This window comes from Leucopleurus acutus, assembly GCF_964270905.1.
Source record: "Leucopleurus acutus genome assembly, chromosome: 7".
NCBI lineage: Eukaryota > Metazoa > Chordata > Mammalia > Artiodactyla > Delphinidae > Leucopleurus > Leucopleurus acutus.
Genome location: NC_139150.1, coordinates 79,777,151 through 79,792,317, shown reverse-complemented (window position 1 = coordinate 79,792,317; position 15,167 = coordinate 79,777,151). Strand labels below are relative to the sequence as shown.

Below are 15,167 nucleotides of genomic sequence, written 5' to 3'. Positions count from 1 at the left end.
TAAGTAACATTTATCTTTTCTTTCAGTTTAAAAATTAACATCTGCTTACTGTAGAGGACTTTTAATATGATAACACTGTATTACTATAAAATATTTTAAAATACGGTATAATACTATAATACAACTAATATTATATAGTACTTACAATACCCAGACATTATTCTAAATGCTTTATACACATTAGTCATTTTGATTTTCACAACTCCTCAGATAGGTATTATTAATCCCATTTATAGATGAGGGAATGAGTCTTAGAGAAATTAGTCAGCATGTACATATTTATGGTCTTTTGTCATTTATAATTTCCTTTTATTATCTTCTGTTTTTGAAGATCACTAATAGGTCTCCTTTAATTTTTTCAAAAACAGTGTTAACCTATATTTTTTCTAATTATCAAAGTAAGAAATGAAATGGTATTTTCAGATTTTCTTCTGTATATGAATGAAGAATTAACATTTCCTTTTCTCATCTCCATTTCTAGTCTTTGTTCATGTAATCTGGAATTTAATGAAATTGTTTTTATATTATATATTCTTTTTTCTTCCGGGATTACAATTTAATAAGCATATTCCATTTTGTAGTGAAGTTTACAATTCTTTAGATTTATCTCAAAATGTTTTCAATGCTATTGCTAATTCTTTTACATCTTTTATTTTTCCCTTTAATCTTGACTCACCTCTTAATCTTAAAGGTTATTGTTTGCTTGCTTGTTTTTAGGAGGATAGGTAAGTAAAATCTTTTAGGCCCTCACAGACATGAATTGTCTTTTGATTGCCTTCACATTTATTTGAGTGAATTTTTAAAATCTGGGTTGGAGCATTTCTCTCCTAAAAACTCTGAAGATATTATTCCATTGTGTTCTGGCCCTTAGTGTTGCAAAAGAGACGGGGGACGCCAGCCTGGTTTTGGTTCCATTATGTACAACATGTTTGTTTTTCTAAATACCTGTAAGGTTTTTTTCTATATCCATATAATTCTAAACTTTTTTCAGAATATGTCTATGCATGCATCTTTTTTTAAAAAAAGGAGGCAAGAAGCATACTGGTTAAGGACTCAAGCTTGGAAATCAAATAGCATAGATTGAATCTCAGCTCTGCTCTTGAATTGAGACCTTAGTCAAGTGACTCTCTCTAGCCTCAGTTTCCTCAACATCAAGTGGGATAATGATAGCACTTTACTGCTTAGGTTTGTTGTTAGGATTCAATGAAATTGTGGATGTGAAATGCATAGCACAATACCTGACCCATAGTAAGTGATATTATTATTGTTATTAGGCTTGTCTGGAACATGGTTTACCCTTTCAATCTTTATACTAACACAAAAGTCAAAGCAGACTCACGTGAATCATAGATCTTATTCCTCATCAAATTTTCCTAATAATTCCAAGGATAGAGGCAATCACTGGGTTGAAACAAAGCATTATTTCATGGAGGAGCCTGAAGTCATCAGAAGCTTGCAGAAGTTGGCCAAAATGTCTCCTTTTTTACACTTTGGGTTTTGGTTTTGGTTTTGAATTAACCAATGCATTTTGAAAAATGTGTGTGGAAATCTTACTCACAAAAGGGGCCATTAACCTCCTCCATTCCCCACTTCTTCATGTTTACACGGTTCATGGGAGTTATAGTTGCTGACAATGTAGAAAAAGTAGAATAAACAGATGATAGAGGATAATATTCTGGGTATATATATATATATATATATATATATATATATATATATATATATATATAGTTCCTACAATAGATGGGTGTATTCTCAGTATTCTAGTTGGTAAAGACCTTGGCTTTCTTAACAGGGAAAGAAAAGTGGTAAGAATCTAAACAAAACCTCTTACTTTTCTGCAAAAGTGTAGGATGTGTGTTCTGAGGCAGGAAATAAAGGATGTGGCATCTTCTGCCTTGCTGTCTTTTTTTTTTTAACATCTTTATTGGATATTTTGTTGGTTTCTGCTGTATACACTTTTTCTGGGGAAAGCCAGCTGCTGAGTTGTGAGTATACTCATGCAGCCTTGTGAAGAAAACCCACATTGAGAGGAACTTAGGCCTCCCACCAACAACCAGCACCAATCTGATAGCCAAGTGAGTGAACTACTTTTGAAGAAAATTCTCTAGTTCTAGTCCAGTTGAGTCTAGGCTTCTTCAGATGACTGTAGCCCCAGGCTGACATATTGACCACTTATGAGAGACCCCAAGTCAGAATCTCACAGCCAATCCCTCTCAAATTCTTTTTCTTTTTTTTTTAAATGGATAGACATATATATTTTATTGTTTGTCACATCTCTTCATGACCTGGTATTTATACTGCAAAGCCTTTCTCTTCCTTATGATTAATTTTTGTATGTTATTCTTCTTTTTTTTTCACTCTCAAATTCTTGACCCACAGAATCTTTGAGAAACAATAAATGTTTATTTTATTTATTTTTATTAATTTTGGGGGGGATAAAATTAATATTATATACCATTTACATTTTCACCATTTTAAAGCGTATAATTCAGTGGTTTTTAATAGTATATTCATGAACTGCACCCATCACCACTACCTAATTCCAGAATACTTTCATCACCCCAAAAATAAATCCTGTACCTCCTAATTCTTCCCCCCCTGTTATCCCCTGAAAATCACTAATTTACTTTCTGTCTTTATGGATTTGTCTATTCTGGACATTTCATATAAATGGAATCATACAATATGTGTGGTGATTTATTATGCAGGAATAGATAACAATTACTGTTCTTTTAGTGCATAGAACAATTGACATAGAACAGATTCTTTTCAACCTAGTTTCATTGGCTTTGTAGTTAGAGACAGTCTCTTCCAGATTCTGAATAAATTGACATTCAGTCTTGTTATATTTTTCTTCCAGTTTTTTGTTTGTCGTTCCATAATAATTTTTGTGGAATTTTGGGAAAGGCCGTGAGTGAGGCTGTGTATTAGTTATCCATTGCTGCATGTCAAATTACCACAACGGTGGCAGCTTAAAACCGTATACATTTATTATCTCACTGCTTCTGTGAGTCACAGCTTGACTTAGTTGTGTCTTCTGCTCAGGCTACAATCAAGGCATCGTCTGGGCTGCATTCTCATCTGGGGGCTTGCTTAGGGAAGAATCTGCCCAAGCTCACTCAGATTTGGGGCAGAATTAATTTCCTTGTAGTTGTAGCACTGAGGGCTCCAGTTTCTTGTTGGCTATTCCAAGTGATCACCCTCAGTTTCCCCATGGCTTTTCCTACCATGGCCACTTACTTCACGAAGCCAGCAGATAGAATCTCTAGAAAAAGTGTGCTAGCAAGATGGGGTCTCATAAAATGTAATCTAGTCATGGAACTGACATCCCATCATGTTTGCTATATTCCATTGGTTAGAAGCAGGTCACAGGTCCTGCCCACACTCAGTGGGAGAGAATTACCCAAGATGTGAACACCAAGAGGCAGGGATCATGGGGCAAGGGGTGTGGACAGACATCTCCAGAGTCTGCCATAGACAGCAAACCAAATACCATTTTAAACAAGATGTGGGGAAAAGTCTTGCAGACAATCAAACTCTTTTCCATTTTACTTTAATTTGTTTCTAAAAGATTAGAATTCATTTGATGTTACTTTTACAGTCTATATTTACTCTCACATTTTATCATTTTTGATACAGGATTATCTAGTTTTCTTTCCACAAAAAAAGAGATTTTATTTTCTGAACATTGCTCCAGCTCAAAAATGGAAAAACTAATTGCAATCTAGAGCTAGCTTTAATAGCGCTGAGGTCTCCATATATTTACTCTCTTGAAAACCTTATGAGGCAATGTACCATAATGCTTATGAACATGGGTTCTGGAATTAGGAAAACCTGGGTTCAAAATCAGACTCTGTCATTTACTAGCTGTGTCACCTAAGACAAGTGACTCAATTTCTTCATCTTAACATAGGAATAATAATAACATCTACCCCATGGGCTTATGAGTATTCAAGGACAGAATGCATGTAAAATGTTTAACACACCACCTTATATATTGTAAGCACTCTACTGATGCAAACTTATAATAACGATAATGACAATAATAATAATTATTGACCTAAAGAAGAGAGGTTTTTTTTTTATATATAAATTTATTTTGGGCTGCGTTGTGTCTTAGTTGCTGCATGTGGGCTTTTTCTAGTTGCGGCGAGCGGGGGTTACTCTACCTTGCAGTGTGCAGGCTTCTCATTGCGGTGGCTTCTCATTGCAGAGCACGGGCTCTAGGCGCGTGGGCTCGGTAGTTGTGGCTCACAGGCTCCAGAGTGCAGGCTCAGTAGTTGTGGCGCATGGGCTTAGTTGCCCCGTGGCATGTGGGATCTTCCCGGAGCAGGGCTCAAACCTGTGTCCCCCACATTGGCCGGCAGATTCTTAACCACTGAGCCACCAGGGGAGCCCAAGAAGAGAGTTTTAAGAAGGAGGAAACAATAGACAGTATGGCCTAAAAGTCAAGTATGATAAGGACTGAAGGATGTCCAATAGATTCAGCAGCTGGAAGGTCATTGGTTTTCATGGTAAGAGCTGTACCAGTGGCTGGGGTTATGGCCATAACTGTACGGTGCTGGAGGTGCAGAGGGAATGGGAAGTTAGGGGAAAAAAAGCAGAAGAGAAGGGGGTTGGCTCTGGCAGGAGAAACTTTGAAGGAGGACAACGGGGCAATATCTATGATATGCCCTTTGCTGCTACATGCTATGGGTAACAGGGTTCACCTCGCAAGAACAGTATATCCAGCAGGTCCCCAAATTTGTGCAGGAGATTCAGTCTTTTCCTCTTTGGGTTAGTGCATTTCTAACTCTTTCTTATAAGAAAATTTTTTAAATCCCAACTTCTATTTCTGGCTTCTCTATAGTTTGCTAAATTACAACTTGAAATATTTAAAGGTTTCCAGCATACATAACAACCTGATACAATAAATGCAAAAAAAGAAGCTGATCTGTAAGAGACAGGGGAGATTCGTAAAAAGTTACAAATTCCCAGCTGGCATGGGAATGAATGGTGGAGACTTTGAGCATTTGAGGGGAATCAAATGCAAGCCAAAGATGGTAGATTTAGAGGTTTTACTATTGCACACTAAATTGCAAAACCATTTGACATGAGACCAGCTATCAATACGGGTAAAATGCAGGAGCTGATGTTTATATTTTTTCTGAGCTAGTTAGAGGATTTATCTGTGTTGTAATAAGCTTTCTAAGCTGGAACAGTAAGGAAGATGCTTGAGTTTGTAATTTACTATTATTCCACCTAGCATTATATTTTGTGCCAGCAGTCACACTTTATCCGAGAGCTTTCTGAATAATTTCAGTTCATCAACAAGAAGGAAGAATAATTCCTCAATGGTAAGGGCCATGAGCTGAATGCTGTGCCTTTACCTTAAAGGGGTAGTGGATATATTGCATGATGTAGTATCTGGACATTTATAGAGCCAAGGAGCTCCTGAGTTCTCCCCCTTGAGAGTGCTTATGGAAGCTTTAATAAACTGTTACTGTGAGGCAGTAGAAAGGACCTGGGCTGCAGTCACAAAGTCCATTACTTACTGTGTGAACTGGGTCACTTCATGCCCTCTCTAAGCCCATTTCCTCTGCTGTGAAATGGGACAATTATATCAATCTCATGAACTGTGGTACAGTCGAATGAGATTCTGGGTATCTGGCATGTTGAAGGTTCAATAAATTCCTCTTGAATTTGGATTCCAGCACATCTCTACTTTCTATTCAATAAATTGAATTCTTTCTGTGAATATACCCTGAGTAATAACTTCTAAGTTCCATTTCCCCAAATGTGGAGTAGTGAGTTACTTGTTCACAGTTACTGCTGCAGTTGTGCAGTGTGGTGAAGTGACATAATTTTGCTGCCCAGGAAGGCAGGAACCCTGGCTGTACCTCTAACCTACTGAGTGACGCTGAAAATGATATTGACTCTCTGAGCCTCCTTCCTGATTTGTAAATTATGCCACAGGGCGGTTTGTGGTGTGGAACAAGTACATTCTAAGTTTTCTTCTGTTTTGAATATTCCCAAGGTAGAAAAGAAAGTTCTTTCCATTCTGGGCTATTGAGTCATACCTTTGCTCATAGTAATTCATTAAGAAGCATTATTACCAGTAACTCTAAATGATTCCCACAGAAGAATTTAGCAGGTAATGAAGTCATTGACAATAAATGATTTGCTAACTAAAATGTGGTACAGTCCTATGAAGAAGATAATTTGTTTTATTATCATTTAGATGTATTAAGAGAAGGTCATTATCATTCAGTTCCTGAATTGTATTGCATGAATATTTGTTGATTTAGGAAACAAATAGATGCTTGTGTTCTATACAGGCCACTTATGCAATAGTGTCAAACAGGAGCATGGGCTATTTGGACGTTAGAGGATGGGAGGGTCTGTGTTCTGATCACTTGCCATACTGCTGTCCTGAAGTAACACCTTTGCCTGCAAAGATCCTGCAGGCTAATTTCAGCAGCTGGGAAACCGCCCGGCTGTCATGGGCTTTAAGGTACGCTGCTGCACGCATTCATCAGCAGGCATCTGACTCTAGATCTAGGGGAGCTTGCAATGATGTGACCTCAGCCCCAATATGGAGCCTAATGGAAAGTGATAAGTCATAGATACATATCCAAATATTTTTGTCAGAATAAATGTGGGACTTGTATAAAAGTTGTATACACACACAGAAAAGAGTTACCTAGATCACACAAGGATCAATGCTGATCTTACTCAGGACCAACTACTGACACAGACTAGCAGGGAAATTACATAGAAGGAGTCCTTATGCTTTGAGGTGCTTGGGACATCTGCCCTGTCATGGGGTCCTCCTATATAGCCACCAAGCTCTGTAGTCAGCCAGACCCAGATTCAATTCCTACTGCTGCTTATTAGCTGTGCAGCTTTGGGCAGGTTTTCTTTTTTGTAACGTGAGGCTAAACATAGTACCTACCTCGCACATGGTGAATGTGAGAATTAAATGAGATAATGTATATTATATGCTTTGTAAAGGGCTTTTCACTTAGTAAACCCTGAAGTGTTATAATTATTCATGATTATTTTGTTATTTTATTATAATAACAATTGGGGACTCAGAGAAAGTTGCCCAAGGTCAGACAGTTAACAACTAACTGGTAGGGCCAGCCTGAGCACCCAGGTCTATCTGCCTATGATTATACCACGCTGCTGCAAAAGGGAGGTGAACATGGTAACACCGACAGCAAAGGAAGAACAGGCTGACTAATTCTACTGTGGGACAGTCGATCCTGGGCAGAATCTTGTCCATCGGGAACAGAAGTGTCAGTCTACAGCAATCCTTCCCACAGGCTACAGACTCTAAACCTGGGCCTCAGGGGCACTCCTGAAACCAGTCAAACCTAAGCGGACCTACTTGTGAACTGGGGTTAAAATTTAACAAAATAAACACTGAGCAGTGCAACAAGTATAGCTCCTTTATTTTGTATAACTTCTCTTTTGTCTTCCTCTGTACTGCTGTCATACCCCCCGTTGACACAGTGTACTCTGTGAGGCAATCTCCTTCCAAATCCCAAAATTCAGAGTGGGGCACAAATGCCTCTGGTTTTCCTTCTCACAAACTTTCTGGAGTTTTCTTTTGCACAGCCTTTAAGGTGCCAATTTGAAGCAAAGGTGGGCAGGGGAAGCCAGGGCCCTAGCATCTGACCTCTCGCCTATCTTTTCTTCTTCTTTTGGTTTAAGAAATTTATTTTCTATTCCTGTCTTGTAGGAACTTTCCTTGGGTTACCTCTGAGTCCACTCTACCCACAGCTTAGAGAAAAACTATGTATTTTCAGACATACAATCATTGTCTCTTATTTAAAAAGGAGATTTTAGAATTTATAATTTTTTTTTCTCTCTGCAACATTTGGCTTTCAAGTCTTTATCACTATTAAATTTTTAAAAACACTTTTGTTGGTGTGGTACTGACCTCCTCCTTCCCTAGGACAATATGACCCTTGACCTGTCTTTAAGGCAGATGGATGCATGGGAAAGAAAGAAAATAACACCTGGATTACTCAGAAGTTACTGAGGAAATGATTGAAGATACTTAAAATACATTATCCCCATGACACTGGTGAAGATCCATGGTTATGCCATTAGGATGGATCTTTCCTTCATTCACTTGTGAATATTTACAGAGAGCCAACAGAGGCCAGGCACTGAGGATGGCAATAAACAACTTTCCCACTTTTCACAGCCCAGACAATAGCACTGCGATCATCCACAGATATAGCTGTCTGATTTCATAGCGCCTTGGAGAAACCTTGCAGAAAATGAGTTGGTGTTTTTCTGGACTGTCTGTAATGAGCATAAAGATACTTGCTTTTTGAGGGACCATTGCATCAAGCCCTCTGTTCAGGGGTGCTATATCCCAACCCTGTCTACATTTTGTATTGGTTATTTATTTTTGCCGTGATGGTGATGGCTTGCAGGGTCGGTAGAATGGACACTTCCTTCTAAGGTGCCTTCTTATAAGCACTTGCTCTCTGTTTGCTATTGAAAGAGCATCTCGGAATACAATTATACAATCTCAAATAAATAGTTAATGGGATAAACTAGAAATACAGGAGGTTTTTACGATGGTGATTCATGTCCTGCCAGTTTAGGAGTTGTTTTAACCACAAAAACACCTGAACTTATCACAGAATTAAAAATCAAGAAATCTGGATTTGAACTCCGACCGTGTGTCTAGTTCTTGACATGGGGTAAGTTACTTTACCTCTCAGAGGTTTCGTTTCTTTATCTGGAAAATAAACACTTGGACTAAATGGTCTCTAAGGGCACTTCCAGCTCTACCAGACTGTGCTTCTTCAGCATAGGTGTTTTTCTTCTTCAGGAACTTTGTGTGGAGCCAGGATGTGGTCTTGCTGCAATCTTCTCTGGTTGTATAATTTTGGGGGATTGGATAGATTGTTGTCATTTGTCAATTTTCTAGTTTCATTTTCTGGACACTGGTAAGACATACTCCCACCAGTCTTGTATGGGAAAACATTGAACATTGAAATCTTACCATGTACCAGGCACTATGCTAAGCACTTTATAGACATTCTTATAACAATCCTATGAAGTAGATATCTTTTATTCTGTAGTTTATAGAAGAAGAAACTGAGGCTTAGAGAATAATTTGTCAAGATCATAAGCTAAGGACTTCCCTGGCATTCCGGTGGTTAAGAATCTGCCTTCCAATGCAGGGGGCACGGGTTTGATCCCTGGTTGGGGAACTAGGATCCCACATACCACAGGACAACTAAGCCTGCGTGCTCTAGAGCCCGCGTGCTGCAACTACCGAGCCCGTGCGCTGCAGCTACTGAGCCTGTGCGCTCTGGAGCCTGTGCCCCACAACTAGATAGAAACCCGTGCGCTACCATGAAGAGCCCGCGTGCTGCAGCTAAGACCCAACATAGCCAAATAAATAAATAAATAATTTTAAAAAGAATAATAATTAAAAAAAAAAAAGACTCTGTGCTCTCAATCCAGGGGGCACATGTTCAATCCCTGGTGGGGGAACTATTGATAAGATCCTGCATGCTGTACGGCGCAGCCAAAAAGAAAAAAAAAAAAATCACAAACTAATTACAACCAGGGCCAAGATTCTAATGGTGAGTCTGTCTGGCTCAAAGCCAGGCTCTTGACCTCTAAGTTATCTATTTTGTGCACCAGTTCCTTGGGTGACACCTGATCAGTCAAGGATCCAGGATCCTGAGCAATGAAGCTTATCCAAGTGCTCTGACCAGTGTGATAGCAATGCTAAGCCCGCATGGAAATGAGCAATACTGTTTTCAGAATAAGCTTATCATGTAAAGGTGTGACTTCGAGGAAGGTGGGTCCTATGAGCACATACCATTTTCTGACAAGACCTCTAAATCAGAGTTTCCCAAACCCCAGGCCACAGACTGGTACCAGGCCACGGCCTGTTAGGAACCAGGCTGCACAGCAGGAGGCGGGCGAGCCAACGCTGGCATTACCGCCTGAACACCCCCACCCCATCCATGGAAAAATTGTCTTCCATGATACCGGTCCCTGGTGCCAACAAAGTTGGGAACTGCTGATCTAAATGTGTGTTGCTGAGCAGAGATGGCCAATCAACCGTGTGCTTCTTTTTTTTTTCTTTCTACTGTGATTTCTTATTCCTCATGAAGGTGCATTTATTTGAAAACCTCTCCTCTATGTTTGGCTAGTAAGAAAGTTACAAAATGGAAATGCCTCTCTTGGCCCCTTTGGCCCTCCTGGAGCCATACATATCTTGTTGCCAGAAGCAAACAAGTCTTTCAAAGCAAGCAAGACTCTGAGGCTGTTTTTTTGTTTTGTTTTTTGTTGTTGTTTTTGTTTTTGCTTTTGTTTTTTAGTTTTTTGCTCCTTTAGGCTTTTAGTCACACAACTAGAGCTTAGAATTGAATTTCACCCACAGCACATTGTAGAACAGTTTGCAAGAACTCCACCGGGAGCCCCCTGGCAAAGGATGTGTCTGGGGCTTGGTTCTTCTTAGTTCACACTGATGTTGCTACACAAGCCAGTTCCTGCTATGGGCTGAGAAGGGAGGGCCTCCATCACTTTTCAGCAGCTCTTGTTTCTAAGTGGCTGTTTTGGGAGGGACCCATTTGGAGTTGGAAGAAATACTATTTTCTATTGCCATTTGTTTGGCTGTGGCAATAAAGAAAATTTCCACTGACATGAAGAAGCCATTCTAAATATTTTAATAGATGGGAATGGCTGCGCTAGAATGATCAAAACACCAAAGTAGTGATAGCAAGTATAATCACCAACATTTATGGAGAATTTTGCAGGAGCTTTGCACATTATCTAAGTAAATTCTTTCACCAGGCTTGGGTGATAGATATTATTATCTCCATCATGCAGATGATGTGTAGAGAGTTTAAGAGACTTCTCCAAAGTTGCAATTCCTGTCACTAGGAGAGCTGAACTAGAACCAGGGTCTCTCAGAATCCAAAGCCAATGATTTAGGCTACTGTGCAGACTACCTGCTTCTAAGTTTCAACTTTTTACATTGATTACATGTTGAAATATTTTGGATGCAATGGGTTAAAGTATATTATTAAAATTGATTTTACCTGTTTCTGTTAATTTTTTAGGATGGCTACTAGAGACTTTAAAATGACATAAGCCACTCCCATTATGTTTCTATTGGACAGTGCTAGACAAGGGATTAAATGACAATGGAGATGCAACTGGAGAAGTTGATTGGAACCTAAGCTTGGAAGGCCTTGAAGAACATTTACAAATCACCCTGAGAGTGCCAAATTTTGCCCACAACTTATAGAAATATACAAGGTCTTCACTCAAGGTTCACGGCTTTTATATTGCCTGGTAAGTATAACTTTTGACGTGTCAACATCCACAATTATTTGAGCCAGTCACCTTTTCCAGTTCTTTGTTTATTGTGTTTTATGAAGCAGTTAAATATTTGGAAAAAGCTACCAAGAATGAAGGTAAGGAAAGAAGAGGGCCCAGTAGTACAAGGGGATTAGGAGACAGTTGTGTCATTTCCATCTAAAAGCGATGAAAACAAAGGCACCAAGCCATTAAAATGCAGGGTGTGCTCTCTGGCAGGCCTTTGGCAAGAGGCATAACTACTTACTTAAGTGGGTCACAGCCTGACTGTTAATTTCCATTCATGGAATTTGTTTCATTTTCAGGTGTCTCAGTTAGCTCCAAGGTGATGCTTTATAAATAGTTGTGAGGGCATCATGGAGGTAGTCAGAATTTCCAGAGTGGTCATCATTAACTTCTTTTTGTCAGTGTTTCTCCACCTTCCGATGAGGCTTCAGCAGAATCCGAGCTCTTCTCCTGGAATCAACCAGCAAGCTGTTATCAGAATTCTCCAGCCACTCCTGGATACCACTGCCAACAAGCTGGAAAGAATTGTGCAGGGGAAATGCCAGCCTTGCTGAATCAAGCAACTTCTTCAACCCAAAGTTGACTGGTAATTATCATGGTGGCATTCATGGGGCTGCAGGGGGTTCCACGAGCCCAGACCCGGCTCCACCATATTTGCTCAGTCCAGGGTATTGAAATGTTTCAACTCCAGGCAGAGAAGAGCCGGCAGTGGCAGGCTATGCAGGCAGCAGTTGTGGTACTAGCCCTCTGAATTCTGGGGTTCTTCTGGTGTGATTGGATTGTGGATAAAAGAATAAGAGCTGACGGTTGATAAAGGCTGTGCTACCCACAAGCTCATGCTTTTGATTCAGATCTAGTCTGGATGAGGATGAGTGGTCCAGTTTGGATAGTCCCCAAAGTAACTCTAATATGGAAGTTTAGTTGAAGCAGGGCTTTGTAGTCAAATGGATTGAAGTTTAGTCATGATTCTTCAAGTTAACAGCTGCATGATCTTGGCCAAATCACTTCGCCCCTCTGAGCTTCAATTTCCTCATCTGTCAAATGGGCATATACAAACTCCCTTCTGGGGTTGTTGTCAGGCTTAACTGAGATGTGCATGTAAAAACACCTGGCCTCCAGCATAAGGAATGCAATGAATCATTCTGACTTTTCCCCTTTAGTGTGTTTTATTATTAAAGCCTTAATATAAATAAATACCTTCCTTGTGAAACCAAATTCCAACCTTTGGTGATGATCATGCTTACTCTAGATTTTTTTTTTTGACTACTTGACTTTGGAGATTGTTCACTTTTAATGATGGTGGTAGTGATAATGATGATGATGATGAGTACTTATCTTTTATTCAGTACCTACCCTGTGTTAAGTGCTTTTCCTATATTATCTCATAAAATCATCATAATAACCCCGTGAGGCAGGTATTATTATCCTCATTTGCAGATGAGGAATGAGGTTAAGAAAGATTAAGTGGCTTGCTCAAGGTTATAAAGTTAGGTAGCAGAAGACCTGGGACTTAAACCCAGGTGTGAGTCCAACACTATCATTCTTAACCACTATGTTATATTGTATCCATGCTACTAGTTCACCTTATTTTTCCTCAAACCAAGAGATTTTCTGTGTCCACAAAAGGTATAAAGGGTGCGTGAAAAAGGAACTCTTCCCAGTTTTAAATATCTTTTACAGTTTAAACTTACTTGATATCTTATTGAAACAAAAATTTTAGTGGAAAGACAATCAAGAAGTCATTTTGATGAAAGAAAATTGAATTTCTTATTCTCCATAGACATTTAGAGAATAAATGTAATTCTGTGGAGAAAAGAAAATAAATTATGTTTAAACCAGAGTTTGAAAGAACTAATTATAGAGATATACACAATTTAGAAATAATTGTAGTACTTAAGGTTTATGAAAATGCTCGAGATTTTGTAGACATGAAAGCTTGTTTGTGTTCTTTTAAGATTCCAAATGTTACTTTTGTATAAGAGCTCAAAAGTTACGTAATACTCACCTGCTCTCATATCACAAGATATGAGAATATTAGATAAATATGAGAAATTTGAGAATATGAAAAAAATTCAGAAATTAAAGTAAACAAAGCTATTTCTGAGGCCAAAGAAATAGTACTTCAAATAATTGAGCATTTTTCATGGTATGGGTGGGGAGGCACTCCTATCTGTTGAGTTGATAGCATTCAAGGCTGTTATTTACTGCTGCCAAGAGGGTTTTATTAGAATTCTTTTTCTTGGGTTTTGCTCAAAAGAACAAATGCCATTCTAATGCCAATATTTTCAAATGACATTTATTGCTTAGATTTACTTTTCTAAAATTTGCCCTCTCTTTCTTAAATAAAGGTATGTCTCTCTCTAGGATACTAAAAGCCGTAATTTTTTTTATTGAAGTATAGTTGATTTGCAGTGTTGTGTTAGTGTCTGGTGTATAGCAAGTGATTCAGTTTTATACATATATATATATATATTCTTTTTCATATTCTTTTCCATTATGGTTGAAAAAATTAATAATAAATTACAGGATAGTAAATATAGTTCCCTGTGCTATACAGTAGGACTTTGTTGTTTATCTATTTTATATATAGTAGTCTGTATCTGCTAATCCCAAACTCCTAGTTTATCCCTCCCCTACTCCCTTTCCCATTTAGTAACCATAAGTTTGTTTTCTATATCTGTGAGTTGGTTTCTGTTTCATAAATAAGTTCATCTGTGTCATATTTTAGATTCCACACATAAGTGATATCATATAGTATTTGTCTTTCTCTGACTTACTTGGCTTAGTATGATAATCTCTAGGTCCATCCATGTTGCTGCAAATGACACTATTTCATTCTTTTTTGTGCTAAAAGCCCTAATTTAACTGATGATGAGATTATTCCAAATAAGTAAAGCATATTTGAGCAACTGGCTTATCAATGAAATTCACATTAATTGCCTTGGAGGGAAATTAGTAAATCTCATGTTGGTATAATAAATAGCACCTTTTCTGTTAAGCTTGATAAAGGTTATTTCTTTAAAAAAAAGAAGAACCATTTTCACTTTATTAATCTCATTATTCTACTGAAATAGCCCAATGACCTGAACATTGCTCACTTCATGGCTTTACTGGTACCTCTAAGAACTGGTGACCATGCTTCCTTCTTGAAACACTTTCTTCGTTTGGCTTGAGACATCACTTTCTCTTGGTTCTCCTTCTATTCCACTGGCTGGTCAATTCCCCTTTATCTTCTGACTGCTAAGTGTTAAAAATTTCAGGGTGTAGCCCTAAAACCTTTTCATTTCTTGCTCTTTATTTATTCCCTCTGTAATACCATCCCCAGTCTCTTAGTTTTGAAAGCATCTATACACCAATGATTCCCAAATTTACATTTCTAGCCCTCTTTCCTAAATTGAGGTCTCATGGTCAACCATCTACTCAAATCTTGACTTAAATATCTAGTAGGGATCTCAAACTCAACCTGTCCAAAATCAAACTCCTGATTCTCCACCGACATCCTTCATCTCAGGAAATGCTAGCTCTGTGTTTCTAGCTGCCAAAACCTTATTTTCTGTCTTCCTCTGACACTCTACCTCCATCAGTAAATCCTATTGGCTTTACCTTGAAAATACTATTTATCAAAAATCTGAGCACTTTTCACCACTTCCATTGCTATTTTCCTGGTCTAGGCTTCCACTGTATTTCACTCCCTCACCTGAATTATTTCAAAAACTCCCCAACTGGACTCCCCCCCACTACAGTCTGTTCTCCACATAGAAGCAACAATGATCTAAATTGCAGGTAAAATCAAGTTACTCTTTTGCTCA

At 38.5% G+C, this 15,167-nt stretch overlaps 1 protein-coding gene across 1 annotated transcript in view; it reads left to right on the top strand.

The window, feature by feature from the left end:
• LOC309963817 (uncharacterized protein) overlaps positions 1 to 11,281 on the top strand; it is a gene marked incomplete at its 3' end in the record, with an annotated part of 45,301 nt that extends 34,020 nt beyond the window's left edge. The window contains exon 4 of the mRNA XM_082842350.1: positions 11,154 to 11,281. Within this exon, the coding sequence (XP_082698476.1) occupies positions 11,154 to 11,281 (128 nt within the window). The remainder of the gene's footprint in view (positions 1 to 11,153) is intronic.
• Between the last annotated feature and the right edge of the window lie 3,886 nt (positions 11,282 to 15,167).